Source organism: Eubalaena glacialis, chromosome 11 (genome assembly GCF_028564815.1).
Source record: "Eubalaena glacialis isolate mEubGla1 chromosome 11, mEubGla1.1.hap2.+ XY, whole genome shotgun sequence".
NCBI classification, from domain to species: domain Eukaryota; kingdom Metazoa; phylum Chordata; class Mammalia; order Artiodactyla; family Balaenidae; genus Eubalaena; species Eubalaena glacialis.
In genome coordinates this window covers 38,143,188-38,166,905 of record NC_083726.1, presented here as the reverse complement: position 1 = coordinate 38,166,905, position 23,718 = coordinate 38,143,188, and the positions used below count along the sequence as shown (strand labels likewise).

Genomic DNA, 23,718 nt, shown 5'->3' with positions numbered 1-23,718 from the left:
GCTTTATAAATTGTATTTGTTCTTTTGTTTTATCAAGATATTTAATATATGCTATCTAACATGTTTATGACTATATGACTTGCCATATAAGTACAAAATATAGAGAATGTGTTCAAAAAGCAAAGGAATAATTTTTGCTTTCATTTTATTATTTAGTTTTTTTGAACAACAACTAAATGCCAGATACTGTTGTAGGCAGAAAGCACAGCTGTGAACCGGTAAAAAAGAATCCCCTGGCTTCATGGAATAGAATCTAGTGAGGGAGAAAGAGATAATAAACAAGACAAAGAAATAAAATATGCACTGTGTTGGATGGTTATAAGTGCTATGGAGTAAAAGCAGAGAAGAAGGACTGGGAGTATTAAGGAGGGGGCTATTATAATTTTAAATGAGTGATCAGGCATGGCCTCACTGAGAAGGTGATAGCTGAGTAAAGCCCAGAATGAGTTGAGGGAGCAAGTCACATGGTTTTATGGGGAGGCAACTTTCCCAGGCCTAGGGAAGAGCCAGGGCAAAGTCCCTAAGGCAGTTGAATGCCTGACATGTTGAAAAACAAGAACATCAGGATGGTAGGAGTAGAGTGAGTGAGCTAGACAATAGCAGGAGATGATATCAGATGGATAAAAAGGAGGAGGCAGAGATGTTAGACCTTTGAACCAGTTTAAAGACCTGGGCTTTTACATTGAGATGGAAAAGCATTTCAGAGATTTGAGCGGATGTGAAACAAAATCTGACCTACCTTTTATCAGAATCAGGATCTCTCTTGCTGTTGTTTTTGCAGTAAACTGATAAGGTACATGGATACAAGCAAGGAGACCAGTTAGCAAAATCCTGATCTCTTGGAAAAGATGGTGACTCTTACTCTTAAGATGTAGTTGTAGAGGTGATTATAGTGGTTCAATTCTATACATACTTTGAAGATAGAACTGAGAGGCTTAACTGCTAAACTGAATACAGAATGTGAAAGAAATAAGACACCAAGGTTTTGGCCTAAGCCCACATAAGATTGACATTGCTATTAACTGAGATGCAGAAGACTAAATGAAGATCATGAACGCAGTTTTGGACATGTTAAATGTCTGCATTTGACAGCATGAGTCTGAAGGTCAGAGGAAATGTCTGGATTAGAAACATAAATTCCGGAGTCATCAACATTTAGGTGGTATTTAAAACCAGGAGATGGAAGAGATCATCAATGGTGTCAACAGAGATAGAAAGAGAAAAGGTACAGGTATTGAGACCTGGAGTAATCAAGTATTAATGAGTCAGGAGGATGAGAAGTAACTAACAATAAAGACTGAGGAGTGACCAGTGAGGTAGGAGAAAAACCAGGCAAGTGAGCTGTCCTAGAGCCAAATGAAGAAAGTACAAGAAAAGTGTCTAATGATAAACAGGAATGGAGACTGAGAATTGATCACTGCACTTAGCAATATGGAAGCTATTGATAATGTTTGCAAAAGCATTTTAGATGAAGTTGATGCGGTGAATGCCTGAGTGGCATAGATTCAAGAGAAATGAGAGGAGAGAAATTAGAAAGAACAAGTATAGGAAAAAAATTTTTTAACTTTCGCTGTAAAGGGAAAGATAAATGGGGTGGTAGCTTGGTAGAGCAGGGTTGTTAATAGATTTTTTAAATGGGAGAAATATAAGCATATTTAATGCTATTCGTTATAATCCATTACAGATGGAAACATTGATGATGTAGGAAAAAGAGGGAAAATGTTTTGTCCTAGAATAGCAAGAGAGGAGGAGATCTAGAACACAAAAGAGGGAACTGGCCTATTCTAGGAACATGGACGGTTCATCACAGAAGAGAATAAAAGGCAATAAAATAACTAGAAACAATAGTTTCAGAGAATTTACAAATAAATATAATATTCAGTGGATTATAGGCATTGTATTCTTATTACCACAGCATATTCCTAGAAACCATAATTGGCCAAGGTCTTAAAATAAAAAAAATATATATGTATACTGTAAACACAGAACCTGACACAGAGCAGGCCCTAAAATATTTGTTGAATAAATAATAATTGTGTATTAAATGACTATGAATAAATAAAGCTAAGGTGCATACCCTTTATAATCATTTGAAATTGGCAAAAGTATACAACATATTAAACAGTACTAGAATTCCATCTTTTATATGTAAGTAAACAGAAGCCTGAGAAGTTCAATGGTTTTCTGTCGTCACAGGGTTTGGCAAAATTGAAACTGAAATCCAGGTATTGTAATTTCTAGTTAAATACTTTTCCCTGAAGCCTATACTGTCTTGCTTATTAAATTAAAAAAAGGCACATAAAAAGGCAAATTCATGGTATCATAAATATGAGGATTTGGGATCCTTGAATAATTATATTCAGTATAATTATACCAACTCTAATAATCATTTCACATTTCATTAATAATAATTTTATTTTAATAAAATTTTCCTTATTAGAACTTAGGAGTAGTCCTGATAAGTGCTTTCAGTGGCCCATGTCTCTTAAAGGTTTCTACAGAAGTTTAATACTTCTTTAAATCTAGATGAACATAATGACGTAAAGAAGATGGCTTAGAATAAAACAAAAGTAAGCCATGAATGAAATTCTGTTTGAACAGGTTACTTAACCTAGTAAGTTTCAGTTTTTATCATCTCTAAAATGAGAATAATGATAACAACCACAATTGGAATGTTTTGAGGATTAACTGAGATAATACATCTAACCAGTTTAATGAAAGAGCTGGTTTCAGAAATGAATATTATTACATCTCCTCTGATTCCCTCAGGTGAAGAAATTAACCCCAAATGAAATTTCAGCCAGATGTCTTAGCTTTTCTGCTCATGCTTAGAAAATAAACCATCTGTCCTTTTGTTCTGAAATTATGCAGTCTAACAATTTCATAGTTCTGGTTCAATATAGGGCTGCATAATATACTAGTTCTGAGCTCCTATCCAACCTAAAGATGTGCCATCCCCCACCCTTCACACGTAGTTCAGGCTTGTTTCAAGCTTTGAAGTAGGTCTGAATTGGAGGATGAGGACATGGTGGTCTCTCTTTACTCTGACATCCCCCACCCATTAGCAACAGTTTCTGACCCTTCTAAGAATCAGGGCCAGGGAAGGGGAAATTGGGGAGAAAGATCACAGTGGTATGGGCTGACCTAGTTGTCATCTATGATCAGGGCTTTCTGAATGGCAAATACACAATCAATGAGCCTTCTTCTGGGGCGTGTTCGTGGCTTTCTCAAAGAACCCCTCTGTAGGTTCTTCCCCGGTTTTACTTGACTTGCTCTCAGTCTCTTCTCTGAAATCAATCTCCCAATTTGTTACTCATTGTTCACCATTTAGAAACCTGGGCTTCTAACAGTCTACTCAGTCTGTGGGTTTACACAAAGATAACCCTAAGTAATATCCCCTTTTGAGGGAACCATTTGCTCTTCAAAAAATTAATCTTTGTCTTGATACTGGAGGAGTTGCAGTTTATCTGAGAAATGACTCTTCAATCTGCCGTAGAGGCAGGGGCATCTCCAGCCACGGCTGTGACTTTTAGACTTCAGCCTCCATATTCTCCAGCTTCTGGAGGAAACACATCAAGCTCAGAATGTTTCCCCTGAAGCCCTTCTCACTTGGCTAAGTTGAATAGGAATCACCCCATGCCTCATACATGGAGTAGGAGATTTTGCACAGCAGACCAACAGCTATGCAAAACAGTTCTGTCTCTCTTTTAGCTTTACCAACCTTTGTAGAGTCTTAAAATAGAGTTTTACCTAATACTGGATTTATTAGTTGGATTATATGTTAGCACATCCTGCAAATAAAGTCTTGTGCCTCACTTATTTAGCCTCCCCTCAAACAGAAAGACTTCCATTTTAATATCTGGATGCTTAAATAAAAACACTGCCTGGCATAGGCAGAGTGTTCAGAAATGTTAGCTATTACTATCATTCATCTTCTGTTTATTATTTAACATTTAAAAAGTGGCTAGATGAGGAATAGCTCACAGAAAAAAATTCTGAGAAAAAAGTCAAAAAGACTTAAGAATGAAGACAATGTGGTGTCATAAAAGTTAAGAGAGTAAAATAGTTTTTTTTTTATTGTTTTGTTTTGGGAGGTAATTTTTGAGAAGGGAGTTAATCACAGTGTCAAATTTTGCAGTGAATTTTAATAAAACAAACCTATTGCATTCATCATTTGGTTACTGGTAGTATAATTTTTAGCAAGGTGTTAGAGGAGAAGCCCAACTGCAGTTGCTCAAAAAATGAATAGAAGATGAAGATATTGAGACAGTGAAAATAGACAAGTTGGGAAATAAAGGAAAAGAAAAGATAGATTGGTAGCTAAGTGGAGACACAGTGTTAAGGAACTCTTTTATTGGTATTGTACTTGCCATCATTTACTTTTAAGGAATAGATTTGAATATGTTACCAAAAAGCCAGTTGAGAGGGAGAGGGAGAAATTGAAGATGCTGGAGATAAAAAAAGTCAAAGGAGGAGATGAAAAGGAGGGGATCAAGGATTTGGAGGGAAGTATTGGTCTTAAACAAGAAAGGCAATGCTTAAGATTGGAGAACATAGGTAAATAAAGACGAGTATGGGTATAAATAAGTGTATGGGGGTATGTGGGAAAAGAGTGAGTACTGAAGAACAACATACCTTGTAGCCTATGAGGGGAATGGTTATGAAGAATTAAGGACATGGGAATTTCAAGATGAAATAATAGCATCACTTGGCACAAAGATGCCAAGGAACATGAAGAATGAAAAAGGATCACTAGATTTGCAAAACGTGTACCCATTGGTGGCATACAGGAGTGTAGTTTTAGGAGAATGGTGATGAGAGAAGCCTGATTATAAGGGTTAAAAAAGAAAATAGAGGGACTTCCCTGGCGGTCCAGTGGTTAGGACTCCACACTTCCACTGCAGGAGGCATGGGTTCGATCCCTGGTGAGGGAACTAAGATCCTGCATGCCGCAAGGCATGACCACACCAAAAAAAGAGATATAAAGAAAGACAAATAAAGGGTTATAAATAACAGGAAATAAAGGCTGCAGGTGAATACCATTTCATTTGGCCAGGGGAAAAATACCTAACTGGAAGAAAGAGAAACACATTAAGAATAGAATAACTATAATCAGAGGTAGCAAAATATGCAGCATCTTTCTTTTTGACAGGAGCGAGGGTTATAACTCTTGTGTATGTGGTGTGGTGGCCTTAGGTTTCATTGAAAAGGAAAGAGCTCAATCCAGATGTTATCTTCTTAGCACAACAGGAAGGGTGTTGTTTGACTTAATCAAGGGACATGTGAGACTGGCCATTGAGGAAGTGAAGAATTTGGGAAAACCATTTAAGAGAGTGTAGTTAAGATTTTTTTTTTCCTTAAAGAATGATCAATCAAAGAACTTACAAAATTTGATAAAGATTGTGGAGAGTAAGGATTTTTAGTGCTTTCAACTTGTGCTAGTGTTCATTATTACCCAGTAAAACTGTGCAGTTAAGTTTGGCTAAGGATAATGATGATAATATCTATGGTAATAATAACAGCATCAATAGCTGCATGTAACATTATTGAGCGTGTACTATCTGTGAGGCACTGAATTGATCATTTGCCATGTTCCAGCTCATTTATTTCTCATAATGATCCTATGAGGCAGGTTCTATCATTATTTGAATTAAGTACTTTGACCAAGGTTATTAAGCTAGTAAGTAGCAAGCCCAAAAGATACCTAGGTAGAGCGCCTCTAGAATAAAAGTGACTTCTGTAATTCCCTGTAAGTTTCACTTAAATATTTTGTATTTTAAGATGTTAAAATATAAATGTATCCCTCTCCTCCACAAGTAGCCTCTTTTAACTTAATTCCTCATCAGAATATATACTGGCACATCCCAGTTTATGAAAAATACCAGGTGACATTTTATAATGTTTAGGGTTTCTGAAGCACATACACACACCTCCTTTAACTACTCCTAGGGTAGATATCATCCCCTCCTTCCAATTAAGGAAACAGAGTTTCAGAGAAGTCAAGTTACTTACCAATGGTATCTCAGCTAATAAGTGGAAGAACTCCAATTCAAATTCAGATCTTCTAACTTAAGTCCAAAGTCATGGCCATTTAGTTCATTATCTGGCTATGTCCATTCTTTCTCCTCAACATTCTTTACATTAACATGTCTTTCTTAGTTTCAAGGCTCACAATCCTATTTCAAATTCCCACATCTCACCAGAACTATTACATAATCACAGTAAGCTCTCCTAACATAAATAATGACCAAAATGATGGTAACTGTGTTTCATCTGTCTTTGTAATTTTGCCATGTGATGCTGCATTGCTTTGCACTCTGTCTCTGGGCTTGGCCAAGGGGTATTACAAAAAAAAAGAAAAAAAGAAAAAAAGACCCAAGCAGAAGCTTAAAAGTACTTGCTTGTTTCTGCTTTGCTCTTACTCCTTTGCCATCACCATGAAAACATGCCAAGACTAGCCTATTGAAGGATTAGACACACGAATAGAGTGGAGGGGCCCCTGTTGGTGCAGCTAAGGCCATCCCAGATCAGATAGCCAGTTAACATACAGTTGACTAAGCCAACTTTCAGCCAGCCAGTGGCATAGTGAGCCCAGCCAAGATCAATCCAAGTCAAGGTCAGCTGAATTCCATAAACCCATTATTTTGCATGACAATGAGGTTTTGTGTTGTTTGTTACATAGCATTATTTTAGCCATAGATAACTGATACATGAGTATTATATAACCTATCCTAGATCAAAATGGCAGAATATTATTCCTTCATTATTGCCTTATCATGTCACTAGTTCACTCAAACTTCTACTGATTACCCTGTATACAAATGTCTGTCCTTAGCTTTCACCACACATATGAACAGGCTGCAATCCTCCACTGTCACTATACAAAACTTCATTCCTACCCTACAGCCCTTCAACAAACAATCTGTTAGTTATTCTCCTTATTTAATTCCTATTTACTCTTCTCTTTTTAACCAGGTATACTGCTAGATCAACTGTCTCCTTTATGCAAATTAGGAACACCAAGCCTAGCCTGGAAAGCAGAACACAGGCTGAATTTTAATCCCCCACATGTCCTTGAGCAGGGTCCTCTCTGCACAACTGTACTGTCTGATGCGAAATACCCTCTAGCCCTTTCTAACCTTTTCTTAAAAATATCTCTCTAATATCACTTTCCACATGAAACTTTCTGTAGTTAATAACATATCAGTATTATGGTACAAATACTTTCAATACTTCTATAATCTTCTGGTACTATATTAATTTGGATCCATTTATATCTATTTCCTAAGTTCTCTGGGAACCAAACTATTTCCTTTTTTTCTATCCCCTTTACAACATATGTAATCATTTACTAATACACAGAAGACCCTCAATATATGCTATATCAGGTGCTGAAAAGAAATTTTAAACTTTTATATCTAATGACTTTTTGCAATGGAAGCTTCACTCCCCTTACCTCTCCTTTAAATATTCTTAGTGAACATATTAGTAATTGGTAAATATTTGCTCTGTTTTCAAAAATGTTAAAGACTGTTTATTTTATCAGTATTCCTAGCAAATTGTTCTAATACTCATTGACATACATATGCAGAAATTAGTTCATCTTTTAGCATTCTGGATAAAACAAATGCAAGCATTTCCGTATTTAATGCCTTATAAATAAATGCCTCAATTACTTATATTACTTTCCTTAATCATCACAAACTACCTTGTGAGGTATTAGTATTAACCACTTTTTGTAGCATGTCAATTTGAAGTCCTGACTCAAGCTGATAATGTATGATAGAAACACATTACAAACCAGATCTTCCTATGTCAAATTTTTTCCTCTTTCTACATCAAAATGCATATACATTTAGTTTAGTTTTACTTTAAAAGCCCTCACTATGGACCTGGTACTCTGCTGATCCAGAGGGTTGTAGGTGATTGAGATATACTCCTGTTCTCAAGGAGTTTATAGTCTAGGGTGGGAAACAGACACATAAACAGATAACATAATGATAAAATGATAAGGGTAAGAAACACAGAAGACATGTATTTGGGAATTCAGAGAAGACTTCCTAGAACAGACAAAGTCTTGGCTAGGATGAGAAATGAACCAGACAAAGATATTGAGGAAGAACTTATGGGCAGAAAGGAATATGCTTGAAGGAAAAAGACTGGAATAGCATGATGTTTGCCAGGACACAGCAAGCAGTGTGCTATTATTCAAGCAAACAATGTGACACATTTACAAATGTGGAAATGTTAGGAGATAGAGCAAAAAAAGAAATTAAGGGTCAGGTGCCAAAGAACAGAAAAGAATAGAGAGGTCTGAGGACTATTTAAGAGAAAAAAACAGTATGGCCCAGTTCAGAGATGGGGAAGAAAGCAATCAGCTATGAGGACTCTCAGGTGTCTGGGTGAGGAGTTAGAGCATATTTGGTCGAGTGGGAGGCAGATGATAACTGAGTGTGGGCATGTTGAATCTCAGGTTCCATGGAACATTAAATGGATCTGTGCATTAGAAAGGTAGAAAATCGGTGTATAGCTGAGAAACATCAGGCCTAGAATGTGGAATGATGTGGAATTATCAGTCCTTGTTAAACACAGTTACACTCCATCACATGATGAAAAAGTAAACAATATGACTACAAAATACTTTTCATGGTTAGGATTGTTAAAATCACTGCTGCATGTGTTCATAAAAAATGTTATAGGAGAGGAAATGACTAAAGCAAAGCACTAAATCATCAACAACTAAAAACTATTGTATAGGCAATTGAAAACATGATATGTCATAAAGTTTGACTCTGCTTTGAATTCTATCCCACGTTTGCTAAAACAAATTTTACTTTTATGTTATTGTAGTAGTTTTCAATTTTACATACTTTATTTCTGCCTCAAAACTCACATTTATGGGAGTCATTTTCTCCTTCCAGGTAAATGTCAAATGCAATGCCACCAAACAGCGCAAGTACATTGCTCACAAAATATTTTAAAAGATTCAAAGATACCAATTAAAGAAGAATTTCATATTCCTCTATTACTTGCAAAAAACTTATAGCCCTAAAGTTACAGATGAGGTTATTAAATACTTGCTTTAACAAATGACAGGACCATCACTATCTTTAAGGACCTGTGGATTGCTAGGGGTATTAAATATTTCTAATAGTAGAATACAAATAAATATTGAAAAAATGTGTCAAAGTATTTATAAAAGAGATTGGAACTATAACCATCTAAATGTACAGGCTCATAATTCCTAATCTATAATTCCAAAACTCAAATACTCTGAAAACTGATATTTATTTGTAAGTATATTGCAAACTTGATTGGTGGCAAAACCAGACCGTACTAACATGAGGTCATTTATAGTCTTTATATTTTCCACACAGTAGGAATATTCATAGAATTCTCTTCAGAAATATGAAAGTGTATAATAATAGGGTGCTTCCCAGAATCTGGCTAGTGGAGTGTTCCATAGTATACATTGTATACATACAGAAAATTGGGGAAACTCTAAACTTTAAAACACAAGGGGTTTAGATAAGAGATTGTGCACCAGTATAATTAAAATTCAAAAATTTTTAACTTAGATGGTATTATAATCTAGATTTTCAACATAACTGAATGCTGCAATTAAAATATTTTCATTCCTGTACTTTTAAGAAGAGATTTATCTACACAATATAGTTATGTATGAAAACATTTCCAGTTTTCTCCTTTCCTCCCAAATATCTTGTTCTAGTATTTTATTTTTACAACATCCTTATAAAATAGTCAACCATGTGTTTATAGACAGAGAAAAAAAATTTAAAAACCAAATTATTCTTAGAATCACCTTGATAGTGTTAAGATCCCAAATTGATAGCATCAGGCTTAAATAAAATATAAAAAGATAACTGTAGGAGGAATACATGTGTAGTCCTACACTTACGACCAAAGAGTCAACTTCTAAGAAGAGTGTGGGGAAATTGGGGAATACATGGCATTTATGCAACTCAATTATAAACTTCAGTTTTCTGCTGTTCTAATACATAATAAAAGTATGCTCAACTTACCCCCAAATATAATACAATCCTATATTTCTTAATGCAACACTCTGTCCACAAAGAGAAATGACTGCCCCATTCTGTGCTTGTCACAGAAGGTAATGAATAGTGTGATTGGTTCTGAGACCAATCCTGGTTAACAACATTAACCAACTCAAATAATCTTTGAGGAGAGTAAGCATGATGATAATCATTCTAGAAATCACCTTATGAAGAACAATTGCAAAGACTGAAATGTCTAGCTTCAAAAATATAATTCTTAGTGAAGATATGATAGCTGTCTTTTGAAATGAATCAACATATTCTATGTGATTAAACAAATTAGTGTACCAACAGGTTAGAGTTATTGGAAATATTATTGCATCTCAACACAAGGCAGACTGAAAATGAAAAGAACTGGGACAGGAGTTATGGAATTACCTAATGGGAATGTGACAGAGCATTCTAGGTGATCCTTTTTATTCGGAGAGTCATGAATATCTCAACATCATACTGCAAGTTAATAGTATGGCTGGGTTTAGAATTTTATCAACTTTGATTATATAATTTTCAATGTTTATGAAAAGATATTTCCTACAAGACATAACTTCATGGAGAGAGGTCAACTCTTCAACATTTGCTATACTGTCTTTTAAGTAGAGGGCCAATCAAACTTGTATTTAAAAGAAAAATATAGTTTATTGAGGGGTGACTATTAAAAACGTCATTCATATTCTATGATTTTTCTCATACCTAAAATAAACACAATTATGCTATTCTTAAATAAGAGAATTGACTCATTATTAAATTTGTATATAAATTAGCTGAAAATCCTTAAAATGTTCTGTTTTTTTCTATAAAATAAGACATATGACAATAATATATTAAAAATAACATTGTTATTTTTTATAATATTACTACATATAATAGTAATATTATTACATATATATTTACATAATGCATATAACATGTTATTACATAGTACATATAAAATAATTATTTTATAAATATTTACTTATAAAATAAAATTGTTAAAATCTAACAATTTTAATTTTGTGAGAATAAAGCTGAACTTTTGCCTTTTCTCCTATTTCCAAAATATTTTTTTTTAAAAAGAAACTGGTCAAAATGTTGTTTTCAGAAGAGAGGGTAATACATCAATAAGTTCAAGAATTTTAAGCAGGTGTCAGGCATTATTGAAGAAAGACAAATAAAAAATATTGGACAGCAGACTTCCAAAGTACTATTATTTCCAAAGACAGACTACATAACTGAAAATGTAAAGTACATATTTCCAAATATCATAATAGTGTTTAAAAAGTAAGAAGGAGAAAACTATTCCCACATTCTTGTAATTAAAAGCTGATCAACAGGTAATTTTCTACCTCCACCAAAAAACAGATAAAATTTTCAAGAGAAAGACCAGATAGGAACTCATGTTTCAAATCCCCCAGCACCGAAGTACCACAATTTTGTTTGAGGCAAGGTTGCATGTGAATTAATTATCTATTCTTAAGTTTTTCTCACCAAAATTTGCATATCATATCTACTAAGGGCAAAAGTAATCCTAAGAATGAGAATAAAGCAAAGCTTATTTAAGTCTTATCACATTTTCAGTTGCAGTAGGAAGGACAGAAGCTCCCAGGAGGCATACCTGTGGCAGGGCTGAATTGAGCTGTCTCTGGAGCGAATCTCTGTCATAGATGACATCCTGCAGTCTTTGCTGGGCAAGTGAGAGGCTTTCTTGGGTTTCCCGAAGGGTGTCTAGAAGACGATCCCTTTCATCTAGCATATTCACCATCAGCTGCTCAAAATGGGAGTCAGAGTCCGAGCCACTGCTTTGGGACCCCCTTTGGCTCATTGGGGTGTCCTCATTAATTGTGGGCATCACTTCACACATCATTGCTTAAAAAAAGTAAAAGGGAGGGAAGTCTCAGTAAAAAAATGATTTCCAATAATCCCACCTGACCCTCAACTCTCCAAACTCTTTGCAACTCATCAACCTAATTGTCTATTTCTCCTCTACCCACTGCCCCAATTCCAATGATGCTAAAAGTTTTGACTTCAATGAAATATGATTCACTGACTTCCTCCATCTAACATGCTTTCTCTTTTCATGACAGTCTGAATATCTCCTACCTACAAAACACAGCTTGATTTCACCTACTTCTCAAAGTTTTTTTCATGATTAACCCCACCTAATTCAGTTTATAATAAGATGTTACTAAGCTTATTAATTGATCACCTTTCTTTCCCTGCAAGTTTACAAATCACTTATAGCTAATACCTCCATCTTACCCTTATTCGTTATTATGTTGTTAACAGCAGGCATAGTGTCTGGCATTTAACAGGTGGGAAGTAAATGATGCTTGTATTAAATAATTGAATGAATTAATGTTCATTCTGTCATTTAGAAAATCCCCAAATAATTGAGTATTCATTTTATATAAAAATTAGCTTTTACTTTTTAATTTTATCAATTAATTTTTTTCATACAACTAACTTAAAGCTTCTTGACTTTACAACTCCCATTTTATTATTGGGTTGGCCAAAAAGTGCCTTTAGTTTTTAAGTAAAAATAAAAGACACATTTTTCATTTTCACCAAGAACTTTATTGAACAACGTAGTCACCCTTTTGTACCACTACCTTCTGCCATTTTTCAGGCAACTTCATAATTCCATCTTCCCAAAACTTTTTATCTTTTTGAGCAAAGAACTGTTCCAGGTGCCTTTTAAATGATTTTTTTTTTAATTTTATTTATTTATTTATTTATTTATGGCTGTGTTGGGTCTTCGTTTCTGTGCGAGAGCTTTCTCCAGTTGAGGCAAGTGGGGGCCACTCTTTATCGCGGAGCGCGGGCCTCTCATTATCGCGGCGTCTCTTGTTGCGGAGCACAGGCTCCAGATGCGCAGGCTCAGTAATTGTGGCTCACGGGCCTAGTTGCTCCGCGGCATGTGGGATCTTCCCAGACCAGGGCTCGAACCCGTGTCCCCTGCATTAGCAGGCAGACTCTCAACCACTGCGCCACCAGGGAAACCCCCAGGTGCCTTTTACAGTCTTCTAGGGAATTGAAATGTTCTTCCATTAAGAGAATTTTGTAAAGACCTAAGTAAATGGAAATCTGAAGGTGCAACGTCTGGTGAATACGGCGGATGAATCAGAACTTCCCAGCCAAGCTGTAACAGTTTTTGCCTGGTCATCAAAGAAGCATGCGGTCTTGCGTTATCCTGATGGAAGTTTATGCGTTGTCTGTTGACTAATTCTGGACTCTTTTGGTCAAGTGCTGCTTTCAGTTGGTCTAATTGGGAGCAGTACTTGTTGGAATTAATCATTTGGTTTTCTGGAAGAAGCTCATAATAGAGGACTCCCTTCCAATCCCACCAGATACACAACATCACCTTCTTTGGATGAAGACTGGACTTTGGTGTGGTTGGTGGTGGTTCATTTCACTTACCCCACAATCTCTTCCGTTCCACATTATTGTACAGTATCCACTTTTCATCGCCCATCGTAATTTGTTTTAAAAACGGAACATTTTCATTACGTTTAAGTAGAGAATCGCATGCAGTCAAGAAGGTTTTTTTCACTTAACTTCTGTGGAACTCAAACATCAAAGTGATTAACATAACCAAGCTGGTGAAAATGATTTTCAACGCTTGATTTGGATATTTTGAGTATGTCGGCTATCTCCTGCATGGTATAACGTTGATTGTTCTCAATTAATGTCTCGATTTGATCGCTATCAACTTCAACTGGTCTACCCGACCGTGGTGCATCGTCCAGTGAGAAACGTCCAGCACAAAACTTTGCAAACCACTTTTGACACGTTCGATCAGTCACAGCACCTTCTCCATACACTGCACAAATCTTTTTTTTTGCATATCAGTTGTGTTTTTACCTTTCTTGAAATAATAAAGCATAATATGCCAAAAATGTTGCTTTTTTCCTTCCATCTTCAATATTAAAATGACTACACAAAAATTCACCAATTTTGATAAGGTTTTTTTAAATGCACACTAATATGACAGCTGCCACATACAGTCTAACAAAATTGTTTTGAATGAAGTCAAAGATAACTAATTGCTACTAGAGCCAGCTTATGGAAAAAAACGAACGAACATTTTGGCCAACCCAGTACTCTCAACCCAGGTATCTCTTCCTGAATTCCTACAGTAGTCTACACAGAGTAGACAAGTGATTCTGACTGAATTAGACATATGCTTTATGAAATAGACTGAGATGCATAAATTTGTTTAGGTTATTATACTACCAATTACACTATTCCTTTGTTTCCTGTGAGCTGCTTTGTCTGGTTTCCATCCAAACAATACAAACTAACATTCTTTCAAATATTCCACAGAACAGATGCCATAAATTACATTAGCTAATGTAGAAACTTCACATCCTAACTACTAATCAGGAGTCAGTCATAAAATAAATGAACTGTTCAGAATATTTTTAAATTATTCATTTAAAATAGAAAACACAGACATTAAGATGTAACATTGACCTATTGTGTAGCATTTTAAAAATCAGAAATTATCTTATTTTCTCTTTTCTATCTTATGTTTAAAAAAAAATCAAATCCATCTCAATTTCAGTTGTTGTACTGAGGCCAGGAGCTGTTAATTAGAGGGCTTGGTTTTGCAGAAGTCTGATGTGGAGAAAGGCTGGTTTGGCTGTTGATCCTGGAGCATTCTTTGGTTTTATAATACATTGTCAATTCATTTTTCTGCCTACATATTCCTGTCCTTGGGGAAAATATTTCTGATGATATCTTCAAATAAAATATCAAGACTTAACAGCTCAATAGTTAATTATTTTTTATGATTCTTGATATAAATTGGGTTACTGAGGAGAGAATTCAATTATCTGTGAATAATTTGGTCAGGGCCCACTGAAAACCAGGAGAAACTTTTTAAAAGATAAAGGAAAGTATTTTGTGACTGATAGCCTATACAAAAGAATTAAGGCGGTGGTAAATTTTAGAACAATTCAAGGTAATGCTTTGAATTATTGCTCATCATTCAAAACACTGGGCTCCCTGAAGACAAGAACTTGAATTGTTCAATTTCTTATTAACCCTAAAATATAGAGCAGAGTAGATATATAGGATGTATTTAAACACAAACTCACAACACACACATGCACACACTCACACTCATACATTTGATATTATTGTTAACCACTTAATGGATGAAAATATATTTTTTGATTTTTTTTAACCTGAATTTCATTCAAACAATATCACAAAGATGGAAAAAATGAGACTCTTTTCTAATTGTCACAACTTTTCTTTACATTAATTGAAAAGGAATTGGAAAACAAAACAAAAAAATGTTCCAACACATTTAAATATTTAAAGCAATTAGTTCACATGCCATGCATAAAATCCACACACTGAACAGCTGTGTCATTCTGAGAAATCATTATAAGGAGCCAATGTGTTTCTTTTTGACATTTAAGGTTAAAACAAAATACTGGGAGAGGAAATGGTAGCACAGTGACAAGCTGTGCCAAAACACTTGCAAGGTTTAAATTTAAGGTTAAACATTTTCAAAACTGTATTTTAAATCATATCCTTCCTGAAGAAAGCTATTAGCCCCCCTCTACTCTGAATTACCTATAACAACTTTAAATTCCAAGGAAAAACATGACTGTAGTGATTACCTCAGCTACAGTTTTCTTCTGAATATTCTACCCTAATTCTAACAAACGTCATCACCATGAGACATTAGACATTCACAGACTTCAGGCTCTTAGATCAGTATAAAAGTTGGTCCTTGATTTAGTTAGTTGAAAGATGCTATGATGGGATTTAGAAAATCTACACTCAAAAGAACTTGATTCAGTCCTACTCCCAAGGCATGTGAACCAGAGCAGGTCACTTCATGTCTCCAAACTTCAGTTTTCTCTTCTGTAAAGTAGGAATAATAATGCAAGCATTTATTTTAGCAAGCCCATTGTAGGGGTCCAATAGGATACCTGACTGAGAACAGATTGTAAAATTATAAAGGACTATTACAAATTCAAGTATTTATTTCTATTATAAAATGACCAACATTCATCTTTGCAGAAAGAATATTTTACCTTTATGATTCATTCTGCTTCCATGCCTAAAGGTTTAATTCCAATGGGTGCTCTAAACTTTTCAAATTTAATTGAAAAAAAAAAATCAAGCTATGCAAAAGTTACTTAGGAAATAAGATGAATACATGCTTCTTTTTCCTCCCAGTCAACCCAAATAAGTAAATCTAAAGTCTTCTCATCAAAATTAGAAGGAAAAAATTTGTCTGCAAAAAATGCCACTTTCATGAGCTAGCTTAGTTTCTTGCAATAAAACAGAATCTTGAGATTCTGTCTAATATAAATTACAAAATAGTTGTATATTCCTTAAAATATAGTATAACTTATTTCCTAAATGCACATTTTTAGGTATTAAAAGCAATTAAAAATCTGTATTCAATGTAAGAGTCAAACACCCTCTTACAGAATGGATGAAATCTGAAGCAACTTGCATAGTACAGAAGGCTATGGTCATTCAACCTCTAGTCTATTTCATATACTGCTTTTAACTTTTAGAATCATTTTCAATATTAAAAACTGCAGTGTATCACATAATTCCTGAAAAACCAGAAAGGGCATACTAACAATTTGCTTTGCTATTTGCCTTTTCGTCATCCCCTCCCCAAAGTCAATTGATATATGGATTATGTTATACTCTTCTAGATGTTGATGCCCCCTGTTCATTAAATTACTGAAAGTTTCAAGGTCTAGTTAGAGACATTATTTTATTGTGAAAAGAAACAAAACAAAACAAAACACCTAGTTGGTTTAATTATCTCAGTGCTTAAATTTAGCTTGAAGAATTTTATACCAGGAAAACCAACTCCCTTTTTTCTTAGCACATAACCTTGACTGTCTTCTAAATCCCTCAGATTTCAAAATAAAAGTTTTGAATGCCCACTGGAGTCATTACCCAAGGGCTTTCAAGATCCAGTGTGTTTCTTAGCAATATGTGCTGTTCAAACAGTACCTATTCAGATATGACAGTGCTACAAAAGGCTTTTTTTCTGTCAATGAATCACTTTATTCAAACAGATCTTTAGGATTTAGATCCTACTAGAGAAAAAGATGTAATTATTCTCTGTAGTCAGTTTCTTCTGCAAAGATTTGGTCTTAAGAACTGACCTATCTCCACCTCAGTTAACCCACAAGGAATAATTCGGTGAGAGAAATCCTAGCCATTGTCTGATTACATTACATGAATATTCCTCCTCCTAGTTAACTCTTTGAAGTCCCCTGTCCTCAGGAAATATTATTATCCCCTTTAATGGAAGCATTTTGCACTTTCTTTACCCCAGTGCATTTACAGCTGGCTAAAGAGCCTGCACGCACCATACGGCGGGCTGGACAGTTCTCTCTCAGCCACACCCCCCCCGCCACCACCCTGAAGAAGTTGACTTCGTGATTTCTGCACCAAAACTGTTCATCCTGCCCAACAGGAGACATCCAAGTAGGGAGAAGGTAGAGAAATAGGAGAAGGGAGAGGATGGGGATGGAAAGCAAGAGGTACGGAACAGTGATTGACAAGGAGGGAATCTGCATCTCATCTTCCCTGGGGGCGGGGTGGGGCCGGGGTGGTGGTGGTGGGTGGGGGAAGGGGTAAAAAAATAAAGCCGGGGTTGGGGGGACCGTGTAACTCAAATACAGTTTCTGTACCTAATGTCTGTAATTTCGGGTCCTGCTTCTTCAATTGATCACTGACAACCGCAGTCTCCGGCTTGACGAGCGGGGAGGCTCACACCCGGCACTCGTGGACCATTTCCCTAGCAACGGGAGGAGAAAGGCAGCTTAGACAGTCGGGTGCCCCGGCGTCCTCTGGAACGTGCCCCGGCTGGGTGGCGTGGCAGCAGCTCGGCATCTTCCCGCGGCTCCGTCAGCAGCCAAAAGGAGAAGCGTCCATCGGAAAAATGGCATATTACAAATTTTGCTTTGGGAAGCAGAGCTCGGTTCAGACCATTGTCAAAGGGAGGAGAGGGGGAGGCGGCTCTTAAAGCAGCAGCGGCCCGATTGCCAGGGCAGCCGCAGCTCCCCGCGTGCTGCTGGAGACCCGGGGAGCCGGCAAGTGGGGACTGGGTTTGACTTGTCGAAACTGAACCAAGCGACGCTGCTGTCCCTCCGCCACCGGGCCACCCAGAGTGTGGCCCCCGAAACCTGAGCTTTGGGGAAAGGTGTGAGGACTATCTGGAAGGGAATTTCTCCACCCAGTCACCCACCCGGAGCCCCTCTGGAGTTTATGGCTACCTCCAGGAGTTGGAAAGCTAAAGGGAAGCGAGTCCCCAGGGACGCGAGAAGCAGGGCAGGTCCCCTCCTGGCCCCGTGCCTATTTCCAAGCTAGGGTGTCTTATTTCACCTAAAAGAGGTGTTTCTTCTCCAGAAAGGCAAGCAGCCAGCCCCCCTACACCCAGCTTCGCCTCCTAGCCTCTTTGTAAGTCTCTTTGCTGGCGTCAGTTGGCCCGGAGAACCAACCTGCTGGGCGCCGGTGCGGATGCTGTAGCAGCTTCTCTCCTTACTTGCCTTGTGCTGTTGCGGCTGCTTCTCCTCCTCTGTCCCTCCACCCCCCACCCCGCCCCCACCCACCCACCCACTCCTTGGCAGCCGCCACCTCCTCTTCCTCTGAAACTAGGGCTTCCCCTGGAAGCTGCTGCAGTGGTTTCCACCGGTCCTTAAATAAATTCTGAAGTAATCACGTCTTTGCTCTCCTCCTCACGCACACGCGCTCGCGGATACACACGACTCCCCCAAAGCCGCTGCCAGCTCGCGCTGGTCCCAGTGCCCCCGGCGAAAGCAAGAACTGGGGATGGGCAGGTGTGAGAAGGGGGTGCGTCCTTCCTCGCCCGGGCTTCCCACACACAAAGGTCTCTACAGGAAGGCGTGTGTTGGCCCGCACTGCTGGGGCCGGGAACAGGCTTGGGGATCTTCTGGCTCTCTGGCCTTCCGTGCTAGTCATTTCTTTCAGCGGCTTCCTTCTCCCAGGACCAGGGCATGGAAGTCTTGGTTGTAGAGACCTGAGTCAATCTAGGGTGTGGCGGCAACTGTCACTTCTCATTACCTCTCCAGCTCTTTTCCTTCCATTGCTTTGGCAATGAGAACTGTATGTTAAGTACTCCCTGCCCGAGTAAATTTCAGCTTTGAGCGAAGTCTCCTCCCTTGATCTTTTCCAGTTCCCCCATACCTATACACCACTTTAGGTATTCTCCTTTCTTTCTGCCTCTGCTGCCCATTCATATAGACCCATCAGGAATAAGGAAGAAGCAGAAGACAAAAACCACTACCTACTCTAAGCAAAAAGGAAAGGTTTCAGTAAGGGAAATTAAGACATCCTAGTTTTAGTGAGAAGGAAGATGGTATGCAGGAGGGAATTGGGAGAAGGGTTCAACACTGAGTATAATTTGGAAGTTAGTACAAATATCCTCATGACGTAGTGCAATAAAGCCAAAAGGTATGTTTCACTTTTGTGTAAAGCAAATAGTTCAAAGCTAAATACAGAAATAATATTCAAATACCAGCTCACTTACATTAAGTGCAGTATTCAGGAAACAGACTATTTCATTTTGGCGGCAGCATTTAATTAAGTTAATGACCTCACAGTAGAATGTGAGCTCAAGCTCACATATTTACCCCCATCTCTTCTAGACTGTTATTCAAATTCTGCATCACAACATAAACCTATTTAAATTAAGTATAAGAGTAATATAAAGATTCATTAGATGTCAACTGGAGCACTATCTCTCAAACATAATGTGCATATAGATCACCCATGGATCTTGTTATAGTGTTGATTCTGATTCACTAGGACTGGGGTGGACCCTGAAATTCTGCACCTATAACAACTACCAAATGAAACCACACTTTGCATAACAAGTATCTACATCACCCAATTAAGCTACCATTTGATGTTGACTTAAATACTCTTTTTTTTTTTTTTTTTTTAAAGAGACTTTTTTTTTTTTAAATCTTTTTTTTTAATTTATTTATGGCTGTGTTGGGTCTTCGTTTCTGTGCGAGGGCTTTCTCTAGTTGTGGCAAGCGGGGGCCACTCTTCATCGCGGTGCGCGGGCCTCTCACTGTCGCGGCCTCTCTTGTTGCGGAGCACAGGCTCCAGACGCGCAGGCTCAGTAATTGTGGCTCATGGGCCCAGTTGCTCCGTGGCATGTGGGATCTTCCCAGACCAGGGCTCGAACCCGTGTCCCCTGCATTGGCAGGCAGATTCTCAACCACTGCGCCACCACGGAGGCCCGACTTAAATACTCTTAACCACAGGAAAACTCGTTAAGCCACGAGGCATCCCAGTCCATTTTCATATAGATCTAATTTAATAATAGCTTTATCATACTAGTCATGTATCAGTACTCATAACTTTCACTCTCTGGAATTCCCCAGAAGACATAAAATGTTCTTTAAACCTCAGAAACCTTATTTTTAAAGACAGTTGAAATGTCTCTTTGTACAAGAATTCCTTCCTTATTAAACCTTGGTTCTAGTTTCCTTGGTAATCAACATTTGCCAAATACAGCCTCAAATGTTGTTAGTATTTCCAAGGAAAGTCTTGATTTACCTGACTCCTATTCATATATCAAATAGAAGTATTAATTCTAAATATAATACCCACATATAATTGACTCAACAGAGTTAAAAGCTACCTGAGAGTTGATATCACAGAAAGGAACAGTTTGATAATGGATGGCAGGAAACAGTCATGGAGTAAAGAGTATTTTAGTAAGAAGAAATATTCTTCATGGTCATTCTCTGCTTAGAAACTATGTGTTCTCACATTCTCACCCTTAACACCACTGCAAAGAGTATAAATAACATTTAGGCGATGTAGTCATCCCCTATACCAGTTCTTCTAGTTTAGTGGATCTCAAGTTTAGTAAGCAAGAGAATCTCTAGAGGGCTTGTTACAACACAGATTTCTGGGCCCCATGCCTAGAGTTTCAGATTCAGTAGGTCTGTGATATGGCCAGAGAATTTGCATTTCTAGTAAGTTCCCAGGTAATAGAATACTGTTAGGTCAGGAATCCCACTTTGAGAACACTAAATAAATAAATCTGAAGAAATTTGGGAACAAAATAAGTACAGAACAAGAAAACAGCTGATATTTTGCAGTTAAGGCAAAAAGGTCTCCCAAACAAATATAAAATGAATTATTATGCTGAGGTTATCTTCTACTCCTAATGGTTTTTGATAGCCAAGGATCAATGATTAAGATGAAATATGCTAGAACAGACTGTATAGCACAGAGAACTCTACTCACTGCTCTATGGTGCTCTAAATGGGAAGGAAATCCAGGAAGAAGGGATATATGTATACGTGTGGCTGATTCACTTTGCTGTACAGCAGAAACTAACACAACATTGTAAAGCAGCTATACTCCAATTAAAAAAAAAAAGATGAAATATGCTTATCTTCTAAAAAGTCAGCTGGGTTTAGGCAGAGGTAGTGGAACCCACCTATTATATTAGTTTTAGTGCCTAACATCAATGAAAAATTTAATCCATAGAGGCATACAGTATCACTAGGCACACTTACTAATTCTTCTTCTGCACATTTTATTTCAAATGTGGTCTTTTTGTCTATATGCTCTTTTAAGGGGAACATGTCATACAACTACTCTCATTTTTACTATGGTGGCCAGCCCTTCCATCTCTTTAGATATTCTGAATGTCACATGGTATATTAGTAACATAATATAGTAATAATAATAAAAAGCACTGTTCTATTTAAACCAAGGACGGTTTTTTATGTCAAGGTAAAGTGTACTAAGATCAGGTGCCAAAGAAAATGAGTAATTAAGTATGGGCCATGACAGTAACAAAGATTTAGTAAGTGTCAGTAAGTTGCCTTTTAAGTGCAAATATAATTTTGAAGCAAAATAAAGCAAATATTTATAGTTGTAATAGACATTTTACTTTCAGTGTCACCTCATTTCAGCTATAGAGTTAACCGTTTATGAAAATATTTTGCCTATATTCACAACAGTTTTATTAACTGTTATGAGTATTATTCATATTCTGTCATTAATGTTAACATTATTGAAACAATTAAATTACATTTTCTTATTATGCTTACTGACATTATGCTTACTGTTGAATTTAAAATTTAAGATCGGTTTGAATAGATAATTTAATAACTCCCATCATACACTTTACCTACTTATAGTTTTGTGGGAACATGAAATTTATTTTATTTCCACTAAAAAATTAGGCCATGTAATATTATTACACTGTATTATTTAGAGCAGGCAACAAAACAATCCCACATAAATAATGGGTCACAAAGCCAACTGAAATTTATTTTTTACTTTTTCAATATTCCAAGGTGAGAATTGGTGAGTGGGCTGCTTTCTTCCATGCAGTAATTTAGAGTCCTTTCTTGTCTGATCTCTACCATTTCCTTGGGTTTTGAACCCAGATGGTGGGAGAAGCAGCATACCCACTTCTAAAATCCTTGGTCCAGAAGTGAAACATACTTTTCTCATATGCCACTGGTGAGAATAACTCACATGGCAACATCCAATTACAAGAGAGCCTAGGAAAGTAGTATAGTCTTAAGGCCAGAAGAAGAATAAAGAGGATGTTGGTAAAAACTCATCCAGTTTCTCTCACATACTGTTTGTGAAAGTGATAGTGGAAATAAAAAGTATGTAGACGATATGTTTAAACTTTCTGTTATGTGTACATTTAAAAAAATAAATTAAATGCGATTAATTGGAATCAATGGTCATACAATTAGTACCCAATTCTGTCACAGATAGTAAGCATTGTTTTTTATATAGGTTTCATGTAACTTGTTGCGTTTATGCTACACATTATTCTTTTTACCTGTCTAAAAAAGCAAACTGTAGAATATGAAAGTTATATAAGCACATAGTTGCTGATTCTTGTGCTTCCACACAAATGTATAAGTATCAATTCTCACAATATAAATTTTGTAAAAGGCTACATTAATCAGCCTTTATCTATGCATTTATATGAGATTACTGTAATATGTAGCAATTTGACAAGTAGTCGCCGGGATTCAACTTATAACTAAGGAATCTTAGTGTTATAGAGGAACAAAAACTTAATTATTTTTTGAAGTCAAAGTGTAATAAGAGAAGACAAGTTTCAGAGAATTTTATTATGCATCATTCAGTGTCTAACATCAAATCTAAGAGCAATATGAGGGCACTGAAAACAAATAAATTAGAACAGTGATACCTTATGAAATAACTTTTTCTCCTTTTTAAAGGAAAAATAATATTTCATGGGAAAAAATCTATGTTCCTCTTTAGACTACTATGAGGTAAAATATTAAAGAAACATTCTAAATATATTTAGCAGTTGTTTTTATCTAGAGAGGAGGTTTATTCTAACACAAAGCCCCATAATAAAGATTTTAATTTTTGCTTCTGCTCCAATTCAGAGAGCCATGCTTTGGAATTAAAGAATCATGGAATTTTATGCTGGGAGTTTTAATATAACTCCAGTCTTACAGATGAGTACTCAGTAGTACTAATTCCTGGGTTTTCTAGCTCAAGTACCTGAAGAAACTAGGCAGGTACAGCTTGACTTTTGATATCTACTTTTTGACTTTTCCTATTAAATACAAATCTTCCAGAACTTGACTCAGACTTATTTATGATTACCTATCTACTT

General features: G+C 36.7%; 1 protein-coding gene across 2 annotated transcripts in view; it reads right to left on the bottom strand.

The window, feature by feature from the left end:
* PPFIA2 (PTPRF interacting protein alpha 2) overlaps positions 1-17,775 on the bottom strand; it is a 470,166-nt gene extending 452,391 nt beyond the window's left edge. For both annotated transcript variants that reach the window (XM_061205834.1, XM_061205833.1), the window contains exons 1-2: positions 17,738-17,775; positions 11,668-11,918 (exon numbers count right to left, since the gene is read on the bottom strand). In XM_061205834.1, coding sequence (XP_061061817.1) covers positions 11,668-11,916 — 249 coding nt within the window. In that variant the 5' untranslated portion in view covers positions 11,917-11,918; positions 17,738-17,775. The remainder of the gene's footprint in view (positions 1-11,667; positions 11,919-17,737) is intronic.
* Positions 17,776-23,718: the final 5,943 nt, after the last annotated feature.